The sequence below is a fragment of the Salmo salar genome, chromosome ssa07 (assembly GCF_905237065.1).
Source record: "Salmo salar chromosome ssa07, Ssal_v3.1, whole genome shotgun sequence".
Lineage (NCBI taxonomy): Eukaryota > Metazoa > Chordata > Actinopteri > Salmoniformes > Salmonidae > Salmo > Salmo salar.
In genome coordinates, this window is record NC_059448.1 from 642839 (window position 1) to 665199 (window position 22361).

Genomic DNA, 22361 nt, shown 5'->3' on the forward strand with positions numbered 1-22361 from the left:
CCTCCACATTGACTCTGTACCGGTACCCCCTGTATATAGCCTCCACATTGACTCAGTACCGTAATACCCTGTATATAGCCTCCACATTGACTCTGTACCGGTACCCCCTGTATATAGCCTCCACATTGACTCTGTACCGTAATACCCTGTATATAGCCTCCACATTGACTCTGTACCGTAATACCCTGTATATAGCTGTGTAACTGCAACATACGTGTTCTGATATGGCGGTGTAACTGTTCAGCCCGAGGCGTCGAGGATCCTGAGCGATGTCAGCAGGATCTGGGTAGATCAAGGCTCCTCCTGCTCCAGCCTTCTGAGCCAATAGCACCTTCTCAGCATAACTAACCCCGCCCCCGACACGCATCACTACCACGCAGCCAACCACAGACACTCCCGCAGACTGCAGCCAATCAAAATCCTCCTGGCGACCGTAATTTACATACACCACGCTCCCCTGTAGAGAGAGAGAGACATAAAGTCAGAGGTACAAAACCCACACACATACACGTATACAAACAAATTTAAAAATCACACACAGTCTTGTTTTATTAACCTTGTAGGGACACAATTGATTCCCATTTAAAAAAAAACAATTTTCCCTTAGACCTAACCATAACCCCCAAAACCTAATTCTAACCTAAACCCCTAGAAATAGTATTTTTTTTTCCTTTTGCCGACCGGCAAAATGTCACCAGTTGGTCGAATTCATGTTTGTTTACAACTTTTATAGGGATTTCTGGTCTTTCCAGTATAGGTAAACATGTTCACATAAACACTGCTACTGTAGCGATAACGCTGTAGGGTTAGGGTGATAAACACTACTAGTCAAAAGTTTGGACAGACCTTCTCATTCAAGGGTTTTTCATGATTTTTTTTACTATTTTCTACATTGTAGAATAATAGTGAAGACATCAACACTATGAATTAACACATACGGAATCATGTAGTAACCAAAAAAGCGTTAAACAAATCAAAATATATTTTATATTTGAGATTATTGATGACGGCTTTGCACACTTCTTGGCATTCTATGTTATTACTATGTTACCAAAACTACCAAAACTATGTTACCAAAACTACCAAAACTATGTTACCAAAACTACCAAAACTATGTTACCAAAAATACCCAAACTATGTTACCAAAAATACCCAAACTATGTTACCAAAAATACCCAAACTATGTTACCAAAAATACCCAAACTATGTTACCAAAAATACCCAAACTATGTTACCAAAACTACCAAAACTATGTTACCAAAACTACCAAAACTATGTTACCAAAAATACCAAAACTATGTTACCAAAACTACCAAAACTATGTTACCAAAAATACCAAAACTATGTTACCAAAACTACTAAAACTATGTTACCAAAAATACCAAAACTATGTTTCCAAAAATACCAAAACTATGTTACCAAAAATACCAAAACTATGTGTTACCAAAAATGAGATTTTTCAAAGTAACCACCCTTTGCCTTGATGACAGCATTGCACACACTTGGCATTCTCTCAACCAGCATCACCTTGAATGCTTTTCCAACAGTCTTGAAGGAGTTCCCACATATGCTGAGCACTCCTTGGCTGCTTTTCCTTCACTCTGGGGTACAACTCATTCCTAACCATCTCAATTGGGTTGAGGTCGGGTGAATATGGAGGCCAGGTTATCTGATGCAGCACTAAATCACTCTCCTTCTTGGTCAAATAACCCTTACACAGCCTGGAGGTGTGTTGGGTCATTGTCCTGTTGGAAAAACAAATGATAGTCCCACTAAGCCCAAACCAGATGGGATGGCGTATCGCTGCAGAATGCTGTGGCAGCCATGCTGGTTAAGCGTGCCTTGAATTCTAAATAAATCACTGACAGTGTCAGCAGAAAAACACCCCCACACCATCACACCTCCTCCTCCATGCTTCACGGTGGGAACCAAACATGCGAAGATCATCCATTAACCTACTCTGCATCTCACAAAGACATGGCGGTTGGAACCAAAACTTCAAAATTTTAGCTCATCAGACCAAAGGACAGATTTCCCCTGCTTGTGTTTCTTGGCTCAAGCAAATCTCTTTTGATTTCTTTAACGCTTTTTTGGTTACTACATGATTCCATATGTGTTATTTTATCGTTTTGATGTCTTCACTATAATTCTACAATGTAGAAAAATAGTAAAAATAAAGAAAAACCCTGGAATGAGTAGGTGTGTCCAAACTTTTAACTGGTACTGCATGTAGTACATTTAATCTCTCTCTATCTATCTATCTATCTATCTATCTATCTATCTATCTATCTATCTATCTATCTATCTATCTATCTATCTATCTATCTATCTATCTATCTATCTATCTATCTATCTATCTATCTGTCTGTCTGTCTGTCTGTCTGTCTGTCTGTCTGTCTGTCTGTCTGTCTGTCTGTCTGTCTGTCTGTCTGTCTGTCTGTCTGTCTGTCTGTCTGTCTGTCTGTCTGTCTGTCTGTCTGTCTGTCTGTCTGTCTGTCTGTCTGTCTGTCTGTCTGTGTCACCGTGGCGGTGCCCATAGCGCTGTAGGCACAGTAGGAGTCTGGATCTTCCAGAGGAATCTCCTCCAACACCTCTCCCTGTGAATCCACCATCCATAGAGAGTTCCTCTGGATCCTACACACACACACACACACACACACACACACACACACACACACACACACACACACACACACACACACACACACACACATTATACACTACACACACACATTATACACTACACACACACACATTATACACTACACACACACACACACACACACACACACACACACATTATACACTACACACACACATTATACACTACACACACACACATTATACACTACACACACACACACACACACACACACACACACACACACACACACACACACACACACACACACACATTATACACTACACACACACATTATACACTACACAAACACATTATACACTACACACACACACACACACACACACACACACACACACACACACACACACACACACACACACACACACTACACACACACATTATACACTACACACACACACACACACACACACACACACACACACACACACACACACACACACACACACACACTATACACTACACACACACACACATTATACACTACACACACACACATTATACACTACACACACACACACACACACACACACACACACATTATACACTACACACACACTATACACTTCACACACACACATTATACACTACACACACACACACACTATACACTACACACACACACATTATACACTCACCACACACACACACACACACACACACACACACACACACACACACATTATACACTACACACACACACACACACACACACACACACACACACACACACACACACACACACACACACACACACACTATACACTACACACACACACACACACATTATACACTACACACACACATTATACACTACACACACACACACACACACACACACACACACACATTATACACTACACACACACTATACACTACACACACACACATTATACACTACACACACACACACTATACACTACAGTGGCTTCCGAAAGTATTCACCCCCATTGGCATTTTTCCTATTTTGTTGCCTGGAATTAAAATAGATTTTTGTGGGGTTTGTATCATTTGTATCGGCCATTTTGAATCCGACCGTCTTATTCAATCTAGTTTCCGAGCTGGTCATGGGTGCACCTCAGCCACGCTCAAGGTCCTAAACGACATCGTAACCGCCATCGATAAGAGACATTACTGTGCAGCCGTCTTCACCGACCTGGCCAAGGCTTTCGACTCTGTCAATCACCGTATTCTTATCGGCAGACTCAACAGCCTTGGTTTCTCTAATGATTGCCTCGTCTGGTTCACCAACTACTTCTCAGACAGAGTTCATTATGTCAAATCGGAGGGCCTGTTGTCCGGACCTCTGGCAGTCTCTATGGGGTGCCACAGGGTTCAATTCTCGGGCCAACTCTTTTCTCTGTATACATAAATGATGTCGCTCTTGCTGCTGGTGATTCTCTGATCCACCTCTACGCAGACGACACCATTCTGAATACTTCTGGCCCTTCTTTGAACACTGTGCTAACAAACCTCCAAACGAGCTTCAATGCCATACAACTCTCCTTCCGTGGCCTCCAACTGCTTTTAAATGCTAGTAAAACCAAATGCTCTTCAACCGATCGCTGCCCGCACCTGCTCGCCTGTCCAGCATCACTACTCTGGACGGTTCTGACTTAGAATATGCGGACAACTACAAATACCTAGGTGTCTGGTTAGACTGTAAACTCTCCTTCCAGACTCACATTAAGCATCTCCAATCCAAAGTTAAATCTAGAATCGGCTTCCTATTTCGCATCAAAGCCTCCTTCACTCTTGCTGCCAAACATACCCTCGTAAAACTGACCATCCTACCGATCCTCGACTTCGCCGATGTCATTTACAAAATAGCCTCCAATACTCTACTCAACAAATTGGATGCAGTCTATCACAGTGCCATCCGTTTTGTCACCAAAACCCCATACACTACCCACCACTGCGACCTGTACGCTCTCGTTGGCTGGCCCTCGCTTCATACTCGTTGCCAAACCCACTGGCTCCAGGTCATCTATAAGTCTCTGCTAGGTAAAGCTCCGCCTTATCTCAGCTCACTGGTCACCAAAGCAACACCCACCCGCAGCACGCGCTCCAGCAGGTATATTTCACTGGTCATCCCCAAAGCCAATTCCTCACACAGCCCATCTGTAAATAGCCCATCTGTAAATAGCCCATCTGTAAATAGCCCATCTGTAAATAGCCCATCTGTAAATAGCCCATCTGTAAACAGCCCATCCAACTACCTCATCCCCATATTGTTATTTATCTTCTTGCTCTTTCCACCCCACTGCACATCTTTTCACTCCAGTGTGAATGCTAAATTATAATTATTTCACCTCTATGGCCTATTTATTGCCTCCCTCCCTACTCTTCTACATTTGCACACACTGTACATACATTTTTCAACAACAACAAAAATGTTCTATTGTGTTATTGACTGTACGTTTGTTCATGTGTAACTCTGTGTTGTTGTTTTTGTCGAACTGCTTTGCTTTATCTTGGCCAGGTCGCAGTTGTATTTGAGAACTTGTTCTCAACTAGCCAACCTGGTTAAATAAAGGACTTGTTCTCAACTGGCCTACCTGGTTAAATAAAGGACTTGTTCTCAACTGGCCTACCTGGTTAAATAAAGGACTTGTTCTCAACTAGCCTACCTGGTTAAATAAAGGACTTGTTCTCAACATGCCGACCACTTTGAAGATGCAAAATATTTTTTATTGTGAAACAACAAAAAAACAGAAAACTTGAGCGTGCATAACTATTCCCCCCCCCCCAAAGTCAATACTTTGTAGAGCCGCCTTTTACAGCAATTACAGCTGCAAGTCTCTTGGGGTATGTCTCTATAAGCTTGGCACATCTAGCCACTGGGATTTTTACCCATTCTTCAAGGCAAAACTGCTCCAGCTCCTTCAAGTTGGATGGGTTCCGCTGGTGTACAGAAATATTTCAATTGGAATGAGGTCTGGGATTTGACTAGGCCATTCCAAGACATTTAAACGTTTCCCCTTAAACCACTCGAGTGTTGCTTTAGCAGTATGCTTAGGGTCATTGTCCTGCTGGCAGGTGAACCTCCGTCCCAGTCTCAAATCTCCGGAAGACAAGCAGGTTTCCCTCAAGAATTTTCCTGTATTTAACGCCATCCATCATTCCTTCAATTCTGACCAGTTTCCCAGTCCCTGCTGATGAAAAACTTCCCCACAGCATGATGCTGCCACCACCATGCTTCACTGTGGGGATGGTGTTCTCTGGGTGATGAGAGGTGTTGGGTTTGCACCAGACATAGCGTTTTCCTTGATGGCCAAAAAGCTCAATTTTAGTCTCATCTGACCAGAGTACCTTCTTTCATATGTCTGGGGAGTCTCCCACATGCCTTTTGGCAAACACCAAACATGTTTGCTAATTTTCTTCTGGCCACTCTTCCGTAAAGCCCAGCTCTGTGGAGTGTACGGCTTAAAGTGGTCCTGTGGACAGATACTCCAATCTCCTCTGTGGAGCTTTGCAGCTCCTTCAGGGTTTATCTTTGGTCTCTTTGTTGCCTCTCTGATTAATGCCCTCCTTGCCTGGTCCGTGAGTTTTGGTGGGCGGCCCTCTCTTGGCAGGTTTGTTGTGGTGCCATATTCTTTCAATTGTTTTAATAATGGATTTAATGGTGCTCCGTGGGATGTTCAAAGTTTCTGATATTGTTTTATAACCCAACACTGATCTGTACTTCTCCACAACTTTGTCCCTGACCTGTTTGGAGAGCTCCTTGGTCTTCATAGCAAAGGGGGTGAATCACCGTTTTTTAAATGTACAAAAAAAAATGTAAAGAAGTTATTTTTTCCATTTCACTTCACCAACTATTTTGTGTATGTCTAAATCTAAATAAAAATCAATTTAAATTATAGGTTGTAATGCAACAAAATAGGAAAAACGCCAAGGAGGATGAATACTTTAGCAAGGCGCTGTACACACTACACACTACACACACACACACACACACTACACACACTACACACACTACACACATACACTACACACACTACACACACTACACACACACACACTACACACACTACACACACTACACACACACACTACACACACTACACACACTACACACACTACACACATACACTACACACACTACACACACTACACACACACACTACACACACTACACACACACACACACACTACACACAATACACTACTCACACTACACACACACACACACACACTACACACACACTACACACACTACACACATACACTACACACACTACACACACTACACACACACTACACACACTACACACACTACACACACTACACACATACACATACACACACTACACACACTACACACACACACTACACACACACTACACACACACACACACACACACTACACACATTATATACACTACTCACACTACACACACACACATACACTACACACACTACACAAACTATACACACACTACACACATTATATACACTACTCACACTACACACACACACACTCGACATGCACATACACTACACACAATACACACACTATATACACTACTCACACTACACACACACACACACTTACACTACACACATTATATACACTACTCACACACACACACACATTATATACACTACTCACACTACACCACACACACTCGACATGCACATACACTACACACAATACACACACTATATACACTACTCACACTACACACACACACACTTACACTACACACATTATATACACTACTCACACACACTACACACACACTCGACACGCACATACACTACACACACTACACACACTATACACACACACACACACACACACACACACACACACACACACACACACACACACACACACACACACACACACACACACACACACACACACACACACGTTATAGCCAGAGCTCCTCCTCATCCGCCTACCTGGAGGGGAACTGCAGCGTAGCGTAGTGCGAGTCGGTCCAGGTGTGGTCCATGCGGAGATCCTTAAACGTCTCCAATATCTCTGCTGCCAGAGCTGTCCCCTCCGAGGACCCCGATGGGTGGGTCGTCCTGCTGACTCGCCTGACCACAAATATACACTGTTATATTACAGATACACCTCTAGACAGGTGTGTGTATCTCTGTGTGTGTGTGTGTCTCTGTGTCTTTGTGTGTGTGTGTGTGTGTCACTGTGTGTGTGTGTGTGTCTGTGTGTGTGTGTGTGTGTGTGTGTGTGTGTGTGTGTGTCTCTGTGTGTGTGTGTCACTGTGTGTGTGTCTCTGTGTGTGTGTGTGTGTGTGTGTGTGTGTGTGTGTGTGTGTGTGTGTGTGTGTGTGTGTGTGTGTGTGTGTGTGTGTGTCTCTGTGTGTGTGTGTGTGTGTGTGTGTGTGTGTGTGTGTGTGTGTGTGTGTGTGTGTGTGTGTCTCTGTGTGTGTGTGTGTTACCTGACAGTGCTCTCTATCTTCTCATCTTGCAGGTATTTCTTCAGCATGTCCCGTAGTTCCCCCAGGTACATACCCCCCACCTGGATGTCATGGTCTGTTCCAGGTTTATCCTCCGCAGGGACCATCTCCCCCTCGACACCACAGTAGTGGTACGACCCACGGAACGCCACGTAGCCCAATAGAAACGCTGCACAAAGACAGAGCCACGCCCCCAGAACTCTTAGAGGAAACCCCAGAACACACTGGCATAGCAAAAGGTGGAGAGACAGTGTGTGTGTGTGTGTGTGTGTGTGTGTGTGTGTGTGTGTGTGTGTGTGTGTGTGTGTGTGTGTGTGTGTGTGTGTGTGTGTTTGTTACCTGTAGTGAAGAGGAGTGTTGAGAGACAGAGGTAGATTACGTTCTTCCTGTGATGCAGCGGTTGCCGTAACACCAAGGCTGTGATGTCACTTTTAGGCTCCGCCTCCAGCTCCTCCTCGGACTCTGGTTGGTCGAGCTTCAACTCAATCCCACCCCCCTCGTTACCCTCAGCCCCTCCTACTGAGTGACGATGATAGACAGAGCAGGAAGAGGAGGAAGGCTGGAAGCAGAGAGAGAAGTATTAGATACACTTATCCCTCTCTCCCCCTCCTCCCCCTCCCCCTCCCCTCCCTCTCTCCCTCCTCCCCCTGTCCCTCTCTCTCCCCTCCCCCTGTCCCTCTCCTCCCCTCCCCTGTCTCTCTCTCTCCCCTCCTTCCCCCTCCCTCTCTCCCCCTCCCCTTGTCCCTCTCCCTCCCCTCCCCTGTCCCTCCCTCTCTCTCCCCCTCCCCTGTCCCTCCTCCCTCCTCCCCTCCCCTGTCCCTCTCCCTCCCTCCTCCTGTCCCTCCCTCCTCCCCTCCCCCAGTCCCTCCCTCCTCCCCCCAGTCCCTCCCTCTCTCCCTCCCCCCAGTCCCTCCTTCCTCCCCCAGTCCCTCCCTCCTCCCCCCAGTCCCTCCCTCTCTCCCTCCCCCAGTCCCTCCTTCCTCCCCCAGTCCCTCCCTCTCTCCTTCCTCCCCCAGTCCCTCCCTCCTCCCCCAGTCCCTCCCTCTCTCTCGCCCCCTCCCCCTCACCTGTCTCAGCAGTGTTCTTCTAATGGTGTCCATGTGTCTCTGATCTGAGAGAGAAAGATCATATGATGTAATATTCTACAGAAAATACAAATCATTTTCTTTCACTGTCCCCTCTCCATCTGTCACTTTCAACACACACACACACACACACACACACACACACACACACACACACACACACACACACACACACACACACACACACACACACACACACACACACACACACACACACACACAGTTGACTGGATTTTCCGTGGGGGAAAAAAACTCTGGACCACCTTTACTCAACACACAGAGACGCGTACAAAGCTCTCCCTCGCCCTCCATTTGGTAAATCTGACCATAATTCTATCCTCCTGATTCCTGCTTCCAAGCAAAAACTAAAGCAGGAAGTACCAGTGACTCGCTCAATACGGAAGTGGTCTGATGTAGCGGATGCTAAGCTACAGGACTGTTTGGCTAGCACAGACTGGAACATGTTCCGGGATTCAGCCAATGGCATTGAGTTAGTTACTTTAAGGAGCAGTTCTCTCTCTGTGGGTCGAACCCCAAGAAGTTCTGGAAAACGGTTAAAGACCAAGGGAATAAACCCTCCTCCTCACAGCTGTCCGTGTCCCTTAATGTTGATGATGTGGTTGTTACTGACAAGAAGCACATGGCTGAGCTCTTTAATCACCACTTCATTAAGTCAGGATTCCTATTTGGCTCAGCCATGCCTCCTTGCCCGTTTAACATTTCCTCATCTCCCACCCCTTCTAATGTGCCTCTATCCCCGATGTTTCTCCCTCTCTTTCCCCCTGCCCCGCTACAAAGTTTCTCCCTGCAGGCGGTCACTGAGTCCGAGGTGCTAAAGGAGGTCCTTAAACTCGACCCCAAAAAAAACATCTGGGTCAGATGGTTTAGACCCTTTCTTTCTTTAGACCCTTTCTTCTTCAAGGTTGCTGCCCCTATCATCGCCAAGCCCTATCTCTGACCTTTTCAACCTGTCTCTCCTCTCTGGGGAGGTTCCCATTGCTTGGAAGGCAGCCACGGTTTGTCCTTTATTTAAAGGGGGAGATGAAGCTGAACCTAACTGTTAAGGGCCTATTTCTATTCTGCCCTGTTTATCAAAAGTGTTGAAAAAACTTGTCAATAATCTACTGACTGGCTTTCTTGATGTCTATAGTATTCTCTCTGCTATGCAATCTGGTTTCCGCTCAGGTTATGGATGTGTCACCTTAATAAAGGTCCTAGATGATGTCACCATTGCCCTTGATTCTAAGCAATGTTGTGCTGCTATTTTTATTGACTTGGCCAAAGCTTTTGATACGGTAGACCGTTCCATTCTCATAGGCCGGCTAAGGAGTATTGGTGTCTCTGACGGGGGTCTTTGGCCTGGTTTGCTAACTACCTCTCTCAAAGAGTGCAGTGTATAAAGTCAGAAAATCTGCTGTCTCAACCACTGCCTGGTCACCAAGGGAGTACCCCAGGGCTCGATCCTAGGCCCCACGCTCTTCTCAATTTACATCAACAACATAGATCAGGCAATAGGAAGCTCTCTTAACCTCTCTAGGGTCGGCGGGACGAAATCGTCCCACCTACTCAACAGCCAGTGGAATCCTGTGGCGCGTTATTCAAATACCTTAGAAATGCTATTACTTCAATTTCTCAAACATATGACTATTTTACACCATTTTAAAGACAAGACTCTCGTTAATCTAACCACACTGTCCGATTTCAAAAAGGCTTTACAACGAAAGCAAAACATTAGATTATGTCAGCAGAGTACCCAGCCAGAAATAATCAGACACCCATTTTTCAAACTAGCATATAATGTCACATAAACCCAAACCACAGCTAAATGCAGCACTAACCTTTGATGATCTTCATCAGATGACACACCTAGGACATTATGTTATACAATACATGCATGTTTTGTTCAATCAAGTTCATATTTATATCAAAAACCAGCTTTTTACATTAGCATGTGATGTTCAGAACTAGCTACCCCCGCAAACTTCCGGTGAATTTACTAAATTACTCACGATAAACGTTCACAAAAAACATAACAATTATTTTAAGAATTATAGATACAGAACTCCTCTATGCACTCGCTATGTCCGATTTTAAAATAGCTTTTCGGTGAAAGCACATTTTGCAATATTCTAAGTAGATAGCCCGGCATCACAGGGCTAGCTATTTAGACACCCACCAAGTTTAGCCCTCACCAAAGTCAGATTTACTATAAGAAAAATGTTATTACCTTTGCTGTTCTTCGTCAGAATGCACTCCCAGGACTTCTACTTCAATAACAAATGTTGGTTTGGTCCCAAATAATCCATAGTTATGTTCAAATATCCTCTGTTTTGTTCGTGCGTTCAAGACACTATCCGAAGTGTAAAGAAGGGTGACGCGCATGGCGCATTTCGTGACAAAAAAAATCTAAATATTCCATTACCTTACTTCGAAGCATGTCAACCGCTGTTTAAAATCAATTTTTATGCCATTTTTCTCGTAAAAAAGCGATAATATTCCGACCGGGAAAGCGTGTTTTCGTTCAAAGAGAGAGAAAATAAAAACATGGGATCCCCTCGTGCATGCGCCTCAGTCAGATTGTCCTCTGATCAGACCACTTACCAAAGGCGCTAATGTTTTTCAGCCAGGGGCTGGAATTACATCATTCAGCTTTTTCCCGGGTTCTGAGAGCCTATGGGAGCCGTAGGAAGTGTCACGTTACAGCAAAGATACTCAGTTTTCAATAAACAGAGTCAAGAAGAACAAGAACTTGTCAGACAGGCCACTTCCTGTAAGGAATCTTCTCAGGTTTTTGCCTGCCATATGAGTTCTGTTATACTCACAGACACCATTCAAACAGTTTTAGAAACTTTAGGGTGTTTTCTATCCATATGTAATAAGTATATGCATATTCTAGTTACTGGGCAGGAGTAGTAACCAGATTAAATCGGGTACGTTTTTTATCCGGCCGTGCAAATACTGCCCCCTATCCCCAACAGGTTATCCATTTATATACAGATGATAAGGTTTTATACTCAGCTGGCCCCTCCCTGGATTTTGTGTTAAACGCTCTACAACAAATCTTTCTTAGTGTCCAACAAGCTTTCTCTGCCCTTAACCTTGTTATGAACACCTCCAGAACAAAGGTCATGTGGTTTGGTGAGAAGAATGCCGGTGATGCATTGTGCAGACCGCACCACCCTCTGGAGCGCCCTGCAGTTGAGGGCGGTGCAGTTGCCGTACCAGGCGGTGATACAGCCCGACAGGATGCTCTCGATTGCGCATCTGTAAAAGTTTGTGAGGGTTTTAGGTGACAAGCTGTCTGTGTGGGTGGACCATTTCAGTTTGTCTGTGATGTGTTCTCCGAGGAACAATCATCTCCTTTGTTTTGTTGACGTTGAGTGTGAGGTTGTTTTCCTGACACCACACTCCGAGTGCCCTCACCTCCTCCCTGTAGGCCGTCTCGTCGTTGTTGGTAATCAAGCCCACTACTGTTGTGTCGTCTGCAAACTTGATGATTGAGTTGGAGGAGTGCATGGCCACGCAGTCGTGGGTGAACAGGGAGGACAGGAGAAGGCTTGTAGGGCCCCAGTGTTGAGGGTCAGCGAAGTGGAGATGTTGTTACCTAGCTTCACCACCTGGGGGCGGCCCGTCAGAAAGTTCAGGACCCAGTTGCACAGGGCGAGGTTGAGACCCAGGGCCTTATACTTAATTAATTAAATCAAATCAAATGATGAGCATGGAGGTGTTGAATACTGTAGTCAATTCTATTTTATTTATTTATTTCACCTTTATTTAACCAGGTAGGCCAGTTGAGAACAAGTTCTCATTTACACTGCGACCTGGCCAAGATAAAGCAAAGCAGTGTGACACAAACAACAACACAGAGTTACACATGGAGTAAAACAAACCTACAGTCAATAACACAATAGAAAAAGTCTATATACAGTGTGTGCAAATGACGTAAGGGAGGCAAGGCAATAAATAGGCCATAGTAGCAAAGTAATTACAATTTAGCAAATTAACACTGGAGTGATAGATGTTCAGATGATGATGTGCAAGTAGAAATACTGGGGTGCAAAAGACCAAAAAAGTAAATAAAAGCAATATGGGGATGAGGTAGGTAGGTGGGTGGGCTATTTACAGATGGGCTATGTACAGCTGCAGCGATCGGTTAGCTGCTCTGACAGCTGATGTTTAAAGTTAGAGAGGGAGATATAAGTCTCCAGCTTCAGCGATTTTTGCAATTCGTTCCAGTCATTGGCAGCAGAGAACTGGAAGGAGAGACGACCAAAGTGGGTGTTGGCTTTGGGGATGACCAGTGAGATATACCTGCTGGAGCGCGTGCTATGGGTGGGTGTTGTTAAGGTGACCAGTGAGCTGAGATAAGGCGGGGCTTTACCTAGCAAAGGCTTATAGATGACCTGGATGACCAATGAATAGCATTCTTACATAGGTATTCCTCTGGTCCAGATGGGATAGGGCAGTGTGCAGTGTGATGGCGATTGCATCTTCTGTGGACCTGTTGCGACGGTATGCAAATTGAAGTGGGTCTAGGGTGGCAGGTAAGGTAGAGGTGATATGATCCTTGACTAGTCTTTCAAAGCACTTCATGATGACAGGAGCGCTACGGGGCGATAATCATTTAGTTCAGTTATCTTTGCCTTCTTGGGTACAGGAACAATGTTGGCCATCTTGAAGCATGTGGGGGCAGCAGACTGGGATAGGGAGCGATTGAATATGTCTGTAAACACACCAGCCAGCTGGTCTGCGCATGCTCTGAGGACGCGGCTAGGAATGCCGTCTGGGCCAGCAGCCTTGCGAGGGTTAACACGTTTAAATGTCTTACTCACGTCGGCCATGGAGAAGGAGAGAGGGGGCCTGCAGTCCTTGGTAGCGGGCCGTGTCGGTGGCACTGTATTAAAGTGTATTAAAGTTGCCCCAAAGCGGGCAAAGAAGGTGTTTAGTTTGTCTGGGAGCGTGACGTCGGTGTCCGTGACGTGGCTGGTTTTCTTTTTTGTCGTCCGTGATTGTCTGTAGACCCTGCCACATACGTCTTGTGTCTGAGCCGTTGAAATGCTTGATAATGTTTTGTTTTGTGATATCAACAGAGAGGTATATTTTCTGGGTGATTTTAAATATTGACTGGCTCTCATCAAGCTGCCCCAATCAAGGTAAAACTTCAAACTGTAACCAAAGTGCCTTCAAGCTGGTTCAGGTTATCAGTCAACCTACCAGGGTAGTTACAAACAGCACAGGAATTAAATCATCAACATGTATTGATCACATCTTTACTAACGCTGCAGATATTTCCTTTAAAGCAGTTTCCAAATCCATGGTGGTGCCAGGAAAACAACTTCTCACTCAATGTGATCAAGACAAATGAGCTGATCGTGGACTACAGGAAAAGGCGGGTCGAGAACACGCTCCCATTCTCATTGACGAGGCTGTTGGGGAGCAGGTCGAGAGCTTCAAGTTTCTTGGTGTCCACATCACCAACAAACTATCATGGTCCAAACACATCAAGACAGTCATGAAGAGGGCACGACAAAGCCTATTCCCCCTCAGGAGACTGAAAAGATTTGGCATGGATTCTCAAAACCTCAAAAGGTTTTACTGCTGCACCATCGAGAGCATCCTGACCGGTTGCATCAATGCCTGATATGGCAACTGCTCGGCCTGCGACCACACCAAGACAGTTGTGAAGAGGGCACGACTTAGGAGACTGAAAATATCCTCATAAAGTTCTACAGCTGCACCATCGAGAGCATCCCGACGTCCGTCCGTAAGGCGCTACAGAAGGTAGTGCGAACGGCCCAGTACATCACTGGTGCCGAGCTTCCTGCCATCCAGGACTTCTATACCAGGCGGTGTCAGAGGAAGGCCCTAAAAATTGTAAAAGACTCCAGCCACCCCAGTCACAGGCTGTTCTCTCTGCTACCAAAAGGCTTCTTAACAGCTTCTACCCACAAGCCATAAGACTCCTGAACAATGAATCAAATGGACGATGAGCATTTTTATTAACACTGTTGCTATTTGTATTTTATTATCTACGCATAGTCACTTTACCCCTAACTACATTTACATATTACTTCCACTAACCTGTATATAGCCTCCACATTGACTCTGTACCGGTACCCCCTGTATATAGCCTCCACATTGACCTGGTACCCCCTGTATATAGCCTCCACATTGACTCTGTACCGGTACCCCCTGTATATAGCCTCCACATTGACTCTGTACCGGTATCCCCTGTATATAGTCTCCACATTGACTCTGTACCGGTACCCCCTGTATATAGCCTCCACATTGACCTGGTACCCCCTGTATATAGCCTCCACACTGACTCTGTACCGGTACCCCCTGTATATAGCCTCCACACTGACTCTGTACCAGTGCCCCCTGTTTATAGCATCCAGATTGTACCGGTACCCCCTGTATATAGCCTCCACATTGACTCTGTACCGGTACCCCCTGTATATAGCCTCCACATTGACTCTGTACCGGTATCCCCTGTATATAGTCTCCACATTGACTCTGTACCGGTACCCCCTGTATATAGCCTCCACATTGACCTGGTACCCCCTGTATATAGCCTCCACACTGACTCTGTACCGGTACCCCCTGTATATAGCCTCCACACTGACTCTGTACCAGTGCCCCCTGTTTATAGCCTCCACATTGTACCGGTACCCCCTGTATATAGCATCCACATTGACTCTGTACCGGTACCCCCTGTATATAGCCTCCACATTGACTCTGTCCGGTACCCTCTGTATATAGTCTCCACATTGACTCTGTACCGGTACCCCCTGTATATAGTCTCCGCATTGACTCTGTACTGGTACCCCCTGTATATAGCCTCCACATTGAATCTGTACCGGTACGCCCTGTATGTAGCCTCCACATTGACTCTGTACCGGTACCCCCCTGTATATAGCCTCCACATTGACTCTGTACCGGTACCCCCTGTATATAACCTCCACATTGACTCTGTACCGGTACCCCCTGTATATAGCCTCCACATTGACTCTGTACCGGTACCCCCTGTATATAGCCTCCACATTGACTCTGTACCAGTACCCCCTGTATATAGCCTCCACATTGACTCTGTACCGGTACCCCCTGTATATAGCCTCCACATTGACTCTGTACCGGTACCCCCTGTATATAACCTCCACATTGACTCTGTACCGGTACCCCCTGTATATAGCCTCCACATTGACTCTGTACCAGTACACCCTGTATATAGCCTCCACATTGACTCTGTACCGGTACCCCCTGTATATAGCCTCCACATTGACTCTGTACCGTAATACCCTGTATATAGCCTCCACATTGACTCTGTACCGGTACCCCCCTGTATATAGCCTCCACATTGACTCTGTACCGGTACCCCCTGTATATAGCCTCCACATTGACTCTGTACCGTAATACCCTGTATATAGCCTCCACATTGACTCTGTACCGGTACCCCCTGTATATAGCCTCCACATTGACTCTGTACCGGTACCCCCTGTATATAGCCTCCACATTGACTCTGTACCGGTACCCCCTGTATATAGCCTCCACATTGACTCTGTACCGGTACCCCCTGTATATAGCCTTCAAATTGACTCTGTACCGGTACCCCCTGTATATAGCCTCCACATTGACTCTGTACCGTAATACCCTGTATATAGCCTCCACATTGACTCTGTACCGTAATACCCTGTATATAGCCTCCACATTGACTCTGTACCGGTACCCCCTGTATATAGCCTCCACATTGACTCTGTACCAGTACACCCTGTATATAGCCTCCACATTGACTCTGTACCGGCCCCCCTGTATATAGCCTCCACATTGACTCTGTACCGTAGTACCCCCTGTATATAGCCTCCACATTGACTCTGTACCGGTACCCCCTGTATATAGCCTCCACATTGACTCTGTACCGTAATACCCTGTATATAGCCTCCACATTGACTCTGTACCGTAATACCCTGTATATAGCCTCCACATTGACTCTGTACCGGTACCCCCTGTATATAGCCTCCACATTGACTCTGTACCGTAATACCCTGTATATAGCCTCCACATTGACTCTGTACCGGTACCCCCCTGTATATAGCCTCCACATTGACTCTGTACCGGTACCCCCTGTATATAGCCTCCACATTGACTCTGTACCGTAATACCCTGTATATAGCCTCCACATTGACTCTGTACCGGTACCCCCTGTATATAGCCTCCACATTGACTCTGTGCCGTAACACCCTGTATATAGCCTCCACATTGACTCTGTACCGGTACCCCCCTGTATATAGTCTCCACATTGACTCTGTACCGGTACCCCTTGTATATAGCCTCCACATTGACTCTGTACCGGTACCCCCTGTATATAGCCTCCACATTGACTCTGTACCGGTACCCCCTGTATATAGCCTCCACATTGACTCTGTACCGGTACCCCCTGTATATAGCCTCCACATTGACTCTGTACCGTAATACCCTGTATATAGCCTCAACATTGACTCTGTACCGTAACACCCTGTATATAGCCTCCACATTGACTCTGTACCGTAATACCCTGTATATAGCCTCCACATTGACTCTGTACCGTAATACCCTGTATATAGCCTCCACATTGACTCTGTACCGTAATACCCTGTATATAGCCTCCACATTGACTCTGTACCGGTACCCCCTGTATATAGCCTCCACATTGACTCTGTACCGTAATACCCTGTATATAGCCTCCACATTGACTCTGTACCGTAATACCCTGTATATAGCCTCCACATTGACTCTGTACCGGTACCCCCTGTATATAGCCTCCACATTACTTCTGTACCGTAATACCCTGTATATAGCCTCCACATTGACTCTGTACCGGTACCCCCTGTATATAGCCTCCACATTGACTCTGTACCGGTACCCCCTGTATATAGCCTCCACATTGACTCTGTACCGGTACCCCCTGTATATAGCCTCCACATTGACTCTGTACCGGTACCCCCTGTATATAGCCTCCACATTGACTCTGTGCCGTAACACCCTGTATATAGCCTCCACATTGACTCTGTACCGGTACCCCCTGTATATAGCCTCCACATTGACTCTGTACCGTAACACCCTGTATATAGCCTCCACATTGACTCTGTACCGGTACCCCCTGTATATAGCCTCCACATTGACTCTGTGCCGTAACACCCTGTATATAGCCTCCACATTGACTCTGTACCGGTACCCCCCTGTATATAGCCTCCACATTGACTCTGTACCGGTACCCCCTGTATATAGCCTCCACATTGACTCTGTACGGGTACCCCCTGTATATAGCCTCCACATTGACTCTGTACCGGTACCCCCTGTATATAGCCTCCACATTGACTCTGTACCGGTACCCCCTGTATATAGCCTCCACATTGACTCTGTACCGGTACCCCCCTGTATATTGCCTCCACATTGACTCTGTACCGTAATACCCTGTATATAGCCTCCACATTGACTCTGTACCGTAACACCCTGTATATAGCCTCCACATTGACTCTGTACCGGTAATACCCTGTATATAGCCTCCACATTGACTCTGTACCGTAATACCCTGTATATAGCCTCCACATTGACTCTGTACCGTAATACCCTGTATATAGCCTCCACATTGACTCTGTACCGGTACCCCCTGTATATAGCCTCCACATTGACTCTGTACCGTAACACCCTGTATATAGCCTCCACATTGACTCTGTACCGTAATACCCTGTATATAGCCTCCACATTGACTCTGTACCGGTACCCCCTGTATATAGCCTCCACATTGACTCTGTACCGGTACCCCCTGTATATAGCCTCCACATTGACTCTGTACCGTAATACCCTGTATATAGCCTCCACATTGACTCTGTACCGGTACCCCCTGTATATAGCCTCCACATTGACTCTGTACCGGTACCCCCTGTATATAGCCTCCACATTGACTCTGTACCGGTACCCCCTGTATATAGCCTCCACATTGACTCTGTACCGGTACCCCCTGTATATAGCCTCCACATTGACTCTGTACCGGTACCCCCTGTATATAGCCTCCACATTGACTCTGTACCGTAATACCCTGTATATAGCCTCCACATTGACTCTGTACCGTAATACCCTGTATATAGCCTCCACATTGACTCTGTACCGGCACCCCTGTATATAGCCTCCACATTGACTCTGTACCGTAATACCCTGTATATAGCCTCCACATTGACTCTGTACCGGTACCCCCCTGTATATAGCCTCCACATTGACTCTGTACCGGTACCCCCTGTATATAGCCTCCACATTGACTCTGTACCGTAATACCCTGTATATAGCCTCCACATTGACTCTGTACCGGTACCCCCTGTATATAGTCTTCACATTGACTCTGTGCCGTAACACCCTGTATATAGCCTCCACATTGACTCTGTACCGGTACCCCCCTGTATATAGCCTCCACATTGACTCTGTACCGGTACCCCCCTGTATATAGCCTCCACATTGACTCTGTACCGTAATACCCTGTATATAGCCTCCAAATTGACTCTGTACCGGTACCCCCTGTATATAGCCTCCACATTGACTCTGTACCGGTACCCCCTGTATATAGCCTCCACATTGACTCTGTACCGGTACCCCCTTGTATATAGCCTCCACATTGACTCTGTACCGTAATACCCTGTATATAGCCTCCACATTGACTCTGTACCGTAACACCCTGTATATAGCCTCCACATTGACTCTGTACCGTAATACCCTGTATATAGCCTCCACATTGACTCCTGTACCGTAATACCCTGTATATAGCCTCCACATTGACTCTGTACCGTAATACCCTGTATATAGCCTCCACATTGACTCTGTACCGGTACGCCCTGTATATAGCCTCCACATTGACTCTGTACCGTAATACCCTGTATATAGCCTCCACATTGACTCTGTACCGTAATACCCTGTATATAGCCTCCACATTGACTCTGTACCGTAATACCCTGTATATAGCCTCCACATTGACTCTGTACCGTAATACCCTGTATATAGCCTCCACATTGACTCTGTACCGTAATACCCTGTATATAGCCTCCACATTGACTCTGTACCGGTAATCCCCTGTATATAGCCTCCACATTGACTCTGTACCGTAATACCCTGTATATAGCCTCCACATGACTCTGTACCGGTACCCCCTGTATATAGCCTCCACATTGACTCTGTACCGGTACCCCTGTATATAGCCTCCACATTGACTCTGTACCGGTACCCCCTGTATATAGCCTCCACATTGACTCTGTACCGGTACCCCCTGTATATAGCCTCCACATTGACTCTGTACCGGTACCCCCTGTATATAGCCTCCACATTGACTCTGTACCGGTACCCCCTGTATATAGCCTCCACATTGACTCTGTACCGGTACCCCCTGTATATAGCCTCGTTTTTGTTATTTTATTGTGTTACTTTTTTTTTTACTTTAGTTTATTTAGTAAATATTTTCTTAAAACTACATTGTTGGTTAGGAGCTTGTAGGTAACAACATTTGATTTTGGTTTGTGTGTGAGTTAAACTGTAGCGAAGGGCTTGCTTAGTATCCTGGTTGGCTGCGTGTGGTGGAGTGAGGCCTGTGATAGGCTGAGAGGAGAGGTCAGAGTGCGAGCGTGCCGAATGTTTAATTTGATTAACTTTATTAACAGCTCGGCAAACAAAACACACATAGGGGGCTGTCCTTTCAGTCTGGCGGAATCAGGCAACACAATAAATTACCCTTAATCCAACCCACAAATACTCTAAAACCATGACAACACAGCATTAGTTTAATACCTAGACAACAGACAACACAGCATTAGTTTAATACCTAGAGACAACAGACAACACAGCATTAGTTTAATACCAAGAGACAACAGACAACACAGCATTAGTTTAATACCTAGAGACGACAGACCTGAACAACACAGCATTAGTTTAATACCTAGAGACAACAGACAACACAGCATTAGTTTAATACCTAGAGACGACAGACAACACAGCATTAGTTTAATACCTAGAGACGACAGACAACACAGCATTAGTTTAATACCTAGAGACGACAGACAACACAGCATTAGTTTAATACCTAGAGACGACAGACCTGAACAACACAGCATTAGTTTAATACCTAGAGACGACAGACCTGAACAACACAGCATTAGTTTAATACCTAGAGACGACAGACAACACAGCATTAGTTTAATACCTAGAGACAACAGACCTGAACAACACAGCATTAGTTTAATACCTAGAGACGACAGACAACACAGCATTAGTTTAATACCTAGAGACGACAGACAACACAGCATTAGTTTAATACCTAGAGACGACAGACCTGAACAACACAGCATTAGTTTAATACCTAGACAACAGACAACACAGCATTAGTTTAATACCTAGAGACAACAGACAACACAGCATTAGTTTAATACCTATAGACGACAGACCTGAACAACACAGCATTAGTTTAATACCTAGAGACAACAGACAACACAGCATTAGTTTAATACCTAGAGACGACAGACAACACAGCATTAGTTTAATACCTAGAGACGACAGACCTGAACAACACAGCATTAGTTTAATACCTAGAGACAACAGACAACACAGCATTAGTTTAATACCTAGAGACGACAGACCTGAACAACACAGCATTAGTTTAATACCTAGAGACAACAGACAACACAGCATTAGTTTAATACCTAGAGACGACAGACCTGAACAACACAGCATTAGTTTAATACCTAGAGACGACAGACAACACAGCATTAGTTTAAAACCTAGAGACGACAGACAACACAGCATTAGTTTAATACCTAGAGACAACAGACTTGAACAACACAGCATTAGTTTAATACCTAGAGACAACAGACAACACAGCATTAGTTTAATACCTAGAGACGACAGACAACACAGCATTAGTTTAATACCTAGACAACAGACAACACAGCATTAGTTTAATACCTAGAGACAACAGACAACACAGCATTAGTTTAATACCTAGAGACAACAGACAACACAGCATTAGTTTAATACCTAGAGACGACAGACCTGAACAACACAGCATTAGTTTAATACCTAGAGACAACAGACAACACAGCATTAGTTTAATACCTAGAGACGACAGACAACACAGCATTAGTTTAATACCTAGACAACAGACAACACAGCATTAGT

The 22361-nt window shown here is 45.4% G+C and overlaps 1 protein-coding gene across 2 annotated transcripts in view; it reads right to left on the minus strand.

The window, feature by feature from the left end:
* The window catches only part of tfr2 (transferrin receptor 2), a 99975-nt gene that overhangs the window by 72847 nt on the left and 4767 nt on the right, over positions 1–22361 (minus strand). For both annotated transcript variants that reach the window (XM_045721376.1, XM_045721377.1), the window contains exons 2-7: positions 9159–9202; positions 8431–8650; positions 8074–8260; positions 7571–7711; positions 2523–2634; positions 215–457 (exon numbers count right to left, since the gene is read on the minus strand). In XM_045721376.1, coding sequence (XP_045577332.1) covers positions 215–457; positions 2523–2634; positions 7571–7711; positions 8074–8260; positions 8431–8650; positions 9159–9191 — 936 coding nt within the window. In that variant the 5' untranslated portion in view covers positions 9192–9202. The remainder of the gene's footprint in view (positions 1–214; positions 458–2522; positions 2635–7570; positions 7712–8073; positions 8261–8430; positions 8651–9158; positions 9203–22361) is intronic.